This window comes from Protomyctophum parallelum, assembly GCF_964188405.1.
Source record: "Protomyctophum parallelum genome assembly, chromosome: 21".
Classification (NCBI taxonomy): domain Eukaryota; kingdom Metazoa; phylum Chordata; class Actinopteri; order Myctophiformes; family Myctophidae; genus Protomyctophum; species Protomyctophum parallelum.
In genome coordinates, this window is record NC_139713.1 from 38,028,729 (window position 1) to 38,039,729 (window position 11,001).

Here is an 11,001-nt window from a genome sequence, read left to right on the forward strand (position 1 = left end):
AACACCAAAATGGGTGCCCGGTCAGAATGGGTTAAGCATTAGAAAGAAAAAAAATACTGACAGTAAAACAGAACTGAGTTCTCAAGAGCCTAATCTCGGGAATAAATAATTATATAAACAGTAGTGGAATTGTGAGGATCACAGGCCTGTGTAACTAGTGAATTAATGACTTTTGATTAACCCATTCTGACCTGAGATCAGATTCATACGAGGTTTCCGCCGGACAAACACTGGGTCTGATGAACCCATTCTGACCTGAGATCAGATTCTAAAAATGTTTTTCAAAAATAGCAGACCTACAAGCTCGTATCGCGCCACTTGGTGGCGCGATATGAGCTTGTAGATCTGCTATTTTTCAATAGCTAAAGCATAACACGATGATAACACCAAAATGGGTTCCCGGCCAGAATGGATTAATATGTTATTACCGTACATAATAATAATAATAATAATAATAATACATAAATAAAAAATACTTTGCAGGATCAAGTGTGCATAATTTGCAATGTTTTCACCCCATTCTTAACTGGTTTGTTGTTAAACAAGTGCGAGGTAGCCTAGGATCATTTAGTCTTCGGTGACATCATGTTTTAGAGACATTTGGTCGTGTGTATGCGTGTGTGTGTGTGTGTGTGCGTGCGCTCCAGTCTTGAGGCCTCATCCTGTTTAGCCTGTTCTTAGTAGTAAAGTCAAGAGGTTAAAACAAACCGAGACTGGAGACAATGTTTACACTTTACTCTTCAAATGTCTTACTACATTTTCAGACAAAAATAAATAATACATGCATTCTATTAACCCATTCTGACCTGAGATCAGATTCATACGAGGTTTCCACTGGACACACACTGGTCTGATGAACCCATTCTGACCTGAGATCAGATTCTAAAAATGTCAGTCGCTCTTCAATTAAAAAAAAAATAGCAGACCTACAAGCTCGTATCGCGCCACTCGGTGGCGCGATATGAGCTTGTAGATCTGCTATTTTTCAATAGCTAAAGCATAACATGATGCCAACACCAAAATGGGTGCGTTTTCAATAGCTAAAGCATAACATGATGCCAACAACAAAATGGGTGCGTTTTCAATAGCTAAAGCATAACATGATGCCAACACCAAAATGGGTGCGTTTTCAATAGCTAAAGCATAACATGATGCCAACAACAAAATGGGTGCGTTTTCAATAGCTAAAGCATAACATGATGCCAACACCAAAATGGGTGCGTTTTCAATAGCTAAAGCATAACATGATGCCAACACCAAAATGGGTGCGTTTTCAATAGCTAAAGCATAACATGATGCCAACACCAAAATGGGTGCGTTTTCAATAGCTAAAGCATAACATGATGCCAACACCAAAATGGGTGCGTTTTCAATAGCTAAAGCATAACATGATGCCAACACCAAAATGGGTGCGTTTTCAATAGCTAAAGCATAACATGATGCCAACACCAAAATGGGTGCGTTTTCAATAGCTAAAGCATAACAAAAGGGGTTCCCCATTGGGCGGGAACCCCTTTTGGTGTTTCAAACTTTAGCTGTTGAAAAATAGCAGACCTACAAGCTCGTAGCGCGCCACTCGGTGGCGCGCTACGAGCTTGTAGCTCTGCTATTTTCCAACAGCTAAAGCATAACATGATGCCAACATCAAAATGGGTGCCCGTTCAGAATGGGTTAACCCATTCTGACCTGAGATCAGATTCTAAAAATGTCTATTACATCCTGACAGTTTCATTATTAACCCATTCTGACCTGAGATCAGATTCTAAGAGTGTCTTTGATTTTTCAAAAAATAGCAGACCTACATGCTCGTATCGCGCCACTCGGTGGCGCGATATGAGCTTGTAGATCTGCTATTTTTCAACAGCTAAAGCATAACATGATGCTGATACCAAAATGGGTGCCCGTTCAGAATGGGTTAAGCAGTGACGTCGTGTGGCAGCCACAGTGGGCGCCACCTCACTTAACCTGAGTGTCATTTTTAATAATATAATAATCCATTCAATCGATTAGTTTGACTAACTGTCGCCTCCTCCTCTCAGGACACCACCATCTTCAGCCTGGACAACATCTCCGACAGCGGTGCCTCTCTGCCCCCCACGCCGCTGCCCCTCACTCCCGTGTCGCCGCCGACCCCCCAGCCCCGCAGCAGCGGCAGTCCCACGGAAGAGGACCTGGAGTACCACGCCGGCGTCCTGGTGCACGACGCCATCCAGAATGCCCTGGCGGCGCAGAACGGAGACCGCTGGCACCCGTCGGCGGCCTCCTCTCCCTCCGAGATCTCGCCTCTGTCCGTCAGCCCGGCGCCTGCCTTTTCCTCCCCCGCGTTGTCCTCCAGCCCGGTCCCGCCGCCACACCCCTCCCCTCAGCCCGACGGCCCGGCGGAGGTCCTGGAGACGTCCCAGGAAGGTTCCTCGGTCTCCCTGCGGGAGGAGGAGGAGGAGCGCCGGTCTCCTCCACAGACCCAGGCCGTCTCCCCTCCTCCTCCGCAGCAACAGCAGCAGAGACCCAGAGACGGGGGACCCAGGATCAAGATCCAGTCCTCCTACGCCAGGGCGCTCGCCGCCTCCACCCCGGCCCCCGGACCCCCGGAGCCAGTGTCGGCCCCTGTTCCCCGGCCGACCCCCGTCTACCGGTCCCCGTCTCCCCCGAGTCCGGAGCGGCCCGAGTTCAGCTACTTCAGCAAGTACTCGGAGGCGGCCGAGCTGCGCAGCACGGCGGCGGCGCCGCGCGGCCCCGAGGCGGCGGAGGGGGCCGCCGCCGTCGCCAGCGGGCCGTTCCGCCTCCGCTCCAGGAAGCAGCGCACGCTGTCCATGATCGAGGAGGAGATCCGAGCGGCGCAGCAGAGGGAGGAGGAGCTTAAGAAGGAGAGGGACGCGCAGCCCGTCATCACCGTGCGTCACAGCGCGGCGGGGGGCGGAGGAGCCGTGCGTCACAGCGTGGCGGGCGGAGGAGCCGTGCGTCACAGCGCGGCGGGCGGAGGAGCCGTGCGGACGACGGCGCCGATGATGCGGCCGAACGCCATGTCGGCGGCGGACAAGGTGAAGAGCAACAGCCTGCCGGCACGGCTCACCCTGACGGCCAGAACAGCGCCAGGTGAGTTTCCTCAAACAGTATAGTTACTTAAACCAGTGGTTTTCAACCAGTGGTCCTCGAGGGGGTTCCAGGTCGTCCCCAGCTAAATGATGGAGAGTTGGTAATCAAATGGACCCTTATTATAATAATAATAATAATGAATTTTATTTATATTGCACAAAAATGAAAATGAAACCTTATAGACTTGAGAGCGTAAAATGAAACCAAAATACCAAATGGATTTTGGATTCAATTTACGCTCTCAAGAGTTACATAATTGTTTACTATCTGCATTACATAATTTACAAGAAGTCTACACAATTAGAGAATGTAGAAGAATTGTTATTTTGATCGATGTTTGCTAACAGCATTGTGTGTCAAAATCTCATCAAATGGTGTTCTGTGGATCAAATGCTGAATAAATAATGGGCCTTGATATTAAAAATCACACCAGTGTGAACCAAGTGGTGCAACTCCCGTGCGTCCAGCAGGTGGCAGCCATGTCACATACTTCTCTCGTTCCATGCTCACACAGACAGACACACACACACACAAACAAACACGTGCAAGGCATTGTAAGCTGGACGTAGAAGTGGTTTGCACCACTTAAAAAGGTTGAAAACCACTGACTTAAACCCTCTAAAATGGACCTGAGTTGGCTCTATCCTTGGCTCTATCCTTGGTCTGCCCTTGTTTCCTTCTACAGCAAATCTCTTGGCAACAGCCAATCGACAATCACACAAGCTTGTCGATTGGCTATTTCCCGACGAATGCTCCCCCCAGAATAGGGGGCGCTGGGTCGGTGGTTAAATAATACAAAAATCAGCTCACTGCAGTATGCATCACTTTAGAGAGAAAACACAACTTGTAACAACTGCAAGGTGACTCCACTGAACGCTACGTGTTCTCTGTGACCTCCAGGGAAGATCGAGAAGGTCGGCCACGCGCCGCCCGTCTCCCCGTCCACCTCCGAGGGGACGCTGTCTGACGCCGGCAGCGAGGACTCCAGCGGCTCGCGGGCCAAGAACTACATGCAGACACTGATGGAGGACTACGAGACACACAAGGTGAAGAAGAAGGAGAACCTGGAGGACAACAGTGTAAGTATACCAATCATGAACACCTGGTGAAGGGAATGAAAGGAAAAGAGGGGAGAGAGGCAGAGAGAGAGAGAGAGAGAGAGACAGACAGACAGACAGACAGACAGACAGACAGACAGACAGACAGACAGACAGACAGACAGACAGACAGACAGACAGACAGACAGACAGACAGACAGACAGACAGACAGACAGACAGACAGACAGCTAGAGGTAGAACAGAGAGAGAGAGAGAGACACAGAGACAGAGGGGAGTTAGAAATAGAGGAGAGAGAAATGTTGATCTCGCTGTAAATCATGTCATGTGGCCGATAGGGCAGGATCCTGTCTGTAATGTCCTGAGTGGCATTTTAACTCTTTCCTGTTCAACGACAACCATGAAGACACAGTAGAATGTGTATTTATTTTCCCTCTCACAGTTAGGTCACCTTGTTGTGACTAGCTGTACTATTGTACTAGCTAACTAATGCAAAGGTTACTAGGTATTAGACATAATACTGTATTAAAAGTGGGAACACAATATTACGGGTCTGTTAGTTTCCACTAGCACACTCAGTCTCAGAGTTGCATCACCGCCGGGGATTTGACAGTGCTGGGGTTTTCCCCGTCTAACGGGGATGTGGGAGTGAAAGTGAAATCAGAACAGCAGGGGGTTTCAGTGATGAGGACGCCGTCGTTTAGGAAGATTACATCACCCTGTGTTCCCCTTTCTAATACAGTTAGTAACTTCTATTTATTTTTAAACAGTGGAGAAATGACACATTTCAAGTTCCGTGTGGAACTGCCACTGAAAATGTAATGAATGCACAAAGTTGTCTTGTACCACAAATCAAGAACAATGGCACGCGTATTTCATTAAAGGTGAGGCAGAGACAACGGCCGCTTTCCATTTCTGGGTCGGGTCGCGTGGCGTGGTTAAACCAGAAAGATTGAAACGACCCAACCCGTAAACAAACCTCACCGCTGAATTTCAATTATTCATGAGGAGGACAGCAAAAGCTTATTCATTTTTCACAAAGTTGCATCTAAGTAGTGTTGATTTCGTCAACTAAAACTATGACGAAAAATACCGTTTTACACTGAGGAAAACCAAAACTAAATAAAAACTAATTTGTTGACAATTTTGTCAACAAATAAAAACTAGACTAAAATGTGTGGAGTGGAGAAGAGTTCCAGTAGAACTAAAAGACATTTTCTGCTTGGTTTCATGCTGAAAATAGCCGATCTACAAGCTCACAGCGTGTTGCGCTGCGATGCGTTGTGACTGTGACCTTGTAGATCAGCTATTTTCAGCAAGTGTAAAATCAGCCATGACAACGCCATCAAGGCCTGCCAATTTTAGTAGACTAAATCCACTGTAGATTTAGTCGACTAAAACACAAAAAAATTCCAGGTGACTAAATGTGACTAAAACTAAATAGACATTTGCAGTCAAAAACAACACTACATCTCAGAGATGCATGGACTCACTCGATCAGTTTATTTTGCTAGCTTTAGTTATAATAATCATTTCTTCTTCTGTTGTCTACATGAATATAACCACATTATAACCATATAAAATGAAATGGGAGTTAAATGCTGCAATTTGTAAAAATGGCAAAATATGACTCCTATAACGTCGTTGAAGTGGGACTCATAAAATGTCTCTGGGACTCATCTAAAAGACCATCCCTGCATCCCGGGACTGAATACATTGAAAACCTAATTACATCATATTTTAGGCCCACGTCCAATATCACCACAATTCACAGCCCACCAGTGAACCTCGACCCACAGGTTGGGAATCGCGGCTACAGGGCTATTTATTTATTTGTGTTCTTTTAAAATGTGCTATGCATAATGTCTGTAGTTGTTGTTGTTGTTGATACCTGATGTCATTACACATGTTGACTGTGTGTACTGTGGACTCTCTCCTGCTGGTCGCTCAGTATGCCCGTATGTTGCTGGCTAACGAGGTAACCGCTGAGGTATAGCTGTCCTGTCTGTCACACACCTGCACCTAGCTGCCGCACACCTGTACACCTGTATCCCTCAATTAACCCATTCTGACCTGAGATCAGATTCATACGAGGTTTCCGCCGGACACACACTGGTCTGATGAACCCATTCTGACCTGAGATCAGATTCTAGAAATGTCAGTCGCTGTTCGATTTTTCAAAAATAGCAGACCTACAAGCTCGTATCGCGCCACTCGGTGGCGCGATATGAGCTTGTAGATCTGCTATTTTTCAATAGCTAAAGCATAACATGATGCCGACACCAAAATGGATGCCCGGTCAGAATGGGTTAAAGGGATATATGTTTCACTTTCAAAACATGTTTGGGGTCATTTTTGTTGTCCGCTCAGGCTTTTGTGAGCGCCCCCACCCCCCAAGACAGTTTTTCAGTTGCATGATTCAGTATTTAGATATTTCATATCCATTGTAATTGTTAGACCAGTGGTTTCCAACCAGTGGTCCGGGGACCACCAGTGGTCCTTGAGGGGGTTCCAGGTGGTCCCCAGCTAAATGATGGAGAGTTGGTAACCAAATGGATCCTTATAGATCCTTTAACTCTTGAGAGCGTAAAATAAAACCAAATGGACCCGTTACATTATTTAAATATTAGTTAAATATCTGAATTACTTAATTTACAAGAAGTCTACACAATTGAGTTGTTATCTCTCCTAAATACACAAAACACACATCCTTGGTCCTTGTCCTAGTTAATACGTGAGGGGCCGTGTTTTTTCAATAACTTATTATGAATTATTTATTATATGTTTTTTCCCCCCCAAAACACCATACATGTCATACGCACATTTAAACACACGGATACATTTGTACAGGTCTGCTTTGTTGTGTTTTGTTCTGTGGTGTTGATTCTGCATGTGCTTATCCATGCATTTTATATGACCTTTGACCCTTCAAGTCAGCATGTTTTTGCACACGCACGGACGCACACACACACGCTCGCACGCACGCACACACACACGCGCGCGCGCGCGGCACACACACCCTCACACACACACACACACACACACACACACACACACACACACACACACACACACACACACACATACATGCAGGCTGCATACACAGGCAGACGCATAAGTACACACATGCAGTGTTCAACAAATCCTAAAACAGTTCTTTATTTATTATTCCTAATTTCCTATATTAATCTATATTTGTTTGTTTAACCCATTAAGACCTGAGGCCAATTCTACAAATCATCTCTGTGTCGGGTGGACACCTCATATGTCCAAAACTGTTTCAGAAATTTTACGAAGAATCACAAAAAGGTTTTCTGAACAACATTAGTGGGTTGACAACGACATAAATGGCGTCATTTATGTTGTTGGCAACTATTATTTCCTAGTCCTGAGCACCATTGCCATTACATAACATTGCTGTGAAAACAATATTATCAAGATATTATCGTCATTACAAATAACACAGACCACCCACCCCTCTCCTCTGTGTGTGTGTGTGTGTGTGTGTGTGTGTGTGTGTGTGTGTGTGTGTGCGTGCGTGCGTGCTTGCGTGCGTGCGTGCGTGTACCTGCATTGTAGGTCCTAGTGGATGTTCAAGCATGAACCTTTGTGTGTGTGTGTGTGTGTGTGTGTGTGTGTGTGTTGGGGGGGGGGTGTACGGGCTCAAATACTTGAGGTGCGCTTGATTTATGGGCTTTATAGTAGGTGGGCACATTATTTGTTGGGCTGTGCAAAGTGAGTACAGAGTCTGTCTGTCTGTCTGTCCTCTGTCTGTCTGTCTGTCTGTCTGTCTGCCTGTCTGTGTTCATAATATACTGTATGTCAATCTGTCTGGCTCAGCTCTGTACACCTCTAGGTTGTCTTGTTGAATGTGATCATTCATTACCACAGAAGCTTAATGAAGCGCACCCAAAGTGTTTCAAACTGAATGCATGTGGTTTGTGTTGCTGTTTACACCTTGGAAGATGTGGTTAACCACACACACACTGCAACATCCTCAGTGTTCATTTTATAACTTTGTACACTCACAGTCAGAGTTACAAAAGCATTATTGACACTGAGGATTCTACGGTGTGTGTTACACAGTGTCCTGCCATGAGTGTGACTGAGCTCTGATTCGCTGCTTCCCCTGTGATTGGCAGGTCCTGGAGGCCACTCGCGTCACCAGGAGGAAGAGCAACATGGCACTGAAGTGGGAGGCTGGCATCTATGCCAACGAGGACGGTGAAGAAGAGGAGGAGGAGGAGGAAGAGGAGGAAGAGGAGTAATCCGCTCCTTTTCCGAGGGACAGAAGGACGAGATGAGGGAGGGTAGAAGAAGAGTAGTGGAGGAAAAGGAGTGAATTGCTCCTTTTTGAGGAGGAAGTGGAGAAGGAAGTGAGGAAGAATGAAGTTGAACGAGTCAGGACGACCAGCAGTATTTATTTTACTTATAGTATTCCAATGATCACATGACCCGCTGGCTTGGCCAATGGGGCACCCATCCTGGAGATGTAACGACTTGTGATTGGCTGACTAGAGCTTTTGAGGGCGTGGCTAATGGTTTGGAGCGTTGCGATGTGGAATCGTGTTGTTGGTCCCAGTGGAAACTGACACTACATAGAGGCAATGCAATGCAAGAGATACAGCACAAAGAAGAGGCTGGCGGTTTTAGAGCCTTCTGATAGTGCTTTTTACATTGGAGACATTTTGACAATCTGGTATAAACTAAAATACTTGGATATCTCACACATTACAAACACTTTGTGGCCCATATTATGAAGTAGGAGCTCAACTCTAAGGATTCACTCGAGGTCAGGGGAAGTGTTCTGAAAAAAAAGGACCAGGAGTGATTTCTTGATTTTAAATTAATCCTGTTTTTCCAGTATTTTACATTACAGTATGAGGATGGATTTTGCCTTCCATCTGAGAAACAGAATACAAAAGATGAAGTGATGTGTTTTTTTTTAAATGGAGAGGAGCAAATATTAATTGGTTAGTGATTGTACAAACCAAAAGCCTGTGTATGAAAGGAGAACAGAGAAGTGGTTTTACCCACCACAATAAATCACTTCACCAGACCTTCAAAATACCTTTAGAATGTTCTTTTTTTAAAGAAAAGCCATTATCTGAGCAAAGACAATCAGTAGATGTGTCCCTGGCTATGAACTCGTGCGGACCTATTCAAAAAGAATGGCGTCAAGGGACATTTTTGTGTGTGTGCAAAACGATGTAATTTATTCTGGATTCCTGAAATATCTCCAACTGACTTTGGTTATCAGTATCCCATGCTCTAAGTCTAAACTAGTAAGAGCAGCTGTCTAGGTTGAAATCCCTGCCGCTGTGCGTTTTGTTGAAGTGCCCTTGAGCAAGACACTGAATCCTGACCTGCTCGCGCAATATAAGACACTCCGGTTTAAGAGAGTGCCAGCTAAATGCCTAAAATTAAACATGAAATGTATGTTATTAATGTGTGCCTATCAGCGTGAAATGTCTGTTCACCGTTAGTCAAAGACCCATCTTCCATCTCATTCGTTCAAAATGTTCAACTAAAAGTGGGGAAATCATTTTTTAAAAGCCAACCTCAGATCGATCACCATTGACGGTATTAAACTGCAGTTGCAAGTTCTCTCTACACTTACAGTATGTCTGTAATCTCTTCTTGAGATTATGTCGCTGTTTCTGAATGCATGCCATGTAATATTTTATCTTCTCCTCTACTACCGTTACTGCAGTCTCTGTCGGCTTTTAGAGTCAAAGTGAATATCTGGTATGACCACAGTTTGATAGATCGTTTATGAACACTAAACTTTTCTTCTCTAAATCGTATTAGAGAGTTTAAGAAGCACTGCGGGTCATGTTGGGAGTCACTGCAATGTATGAGTCTATCAATTAAAGTATTGGATAGGAATTGGAATTTGTATTCTGAAAAAAGAAAATATTTTATTTGATCTTTACTGGCGATGTCGCTTCATTGACTTGTGCTTTTTGTGTTAGTCAGTTGCTATATGTAATATACTGAACTATGAGGTATAGGATGTGTATTTGATCTATGAATATGAATGCTAGAAATTCATTGGGGCAACTGCATTATATCTAAATAGATCACATTAGCTGTGGAGAAGGTTGAATGAGAAATATATTATATATGATTTCTTTTCCTTTTTTAAGTTGTTAAACCAGTGTGTTGGAAGAGTATTCAAGTATTCCAAACCTCTTTCTAAAACTATTTAAGAATAATATTTCGAAGTTACTTTGCATGGAATTGTATACTTTTTTAACTGTTCATAACACTCGAGGAAACAATGAGCTGGGGTCAAGGGTTCATGTCGATGGGCTGTTTTTGGTGGAAAAGCTTCGAATTTACTCCACAAATGTAAAATTCTCGACTCAAGGGTTTTGATTGATTGATTGAATACTTTATTAGACAGAAATGCAAGCAGCAGTCATTCAACTTGGTCTAAAAGGATTTACACAAAACGGTCCTTGCGGACTTGTTTCCATTGAGGTCCTATGTATTCAATTAATCAACATAACAACACCAAAATATATTCAATATCATCACAAATATAAAACACTATATGTACAGAGTAGAGAAAAGGGGGGGTGGTGGGGGTAAAGAGGGAGGGGGTCACCTTCCCCTGTGGTCTCCTGACAAGTGGATTTTCAGGTCTGTCTTATAGGAAGCCAGTGAACCATATGTTTTAAGGGATGGGCTCAGGGCATTCCACTCTTGGTGGCAATGCGGTAGTTAGTGCTGTGGTTAGGTTAACAGCGAGGACTTTAGAGATACACATTACACAGTCAGTTTTATGCCAACTTTGATGTGACCTTTGACATCGCTATGCCCCAACAATAAGTGAAGGGGAATTAT

General features: G+C 44.6%; 1 protein-coding gene across 1 annotated transcript; it reads left to right on the forward strand.

The window, feature by feature from the left end:
• Nucleotides 1–2,018: 2,018 nt before the first annotated feature.
• On the forward strand, nucleotides 2,019–10,640 carry LOC310879634 (uncharacterized protein; the record flags this gene model as incomplete). The annotated part of the gene is made up of 4 exons (XM_083794404.1): nucleotides 2,019–3,093; nucleotides 3,994–4,172; nucleotides 6,101–6,127; nucleotides 8,292–10,640. Coding segments are annotated over 4 exons (1,407 nt in total), but the record flags the coding sequence as incomplete, so codon positions are not given.
• Between the last annotated feature and the right edge of the window lie 361 nt (nucleotides 10,641–11,001).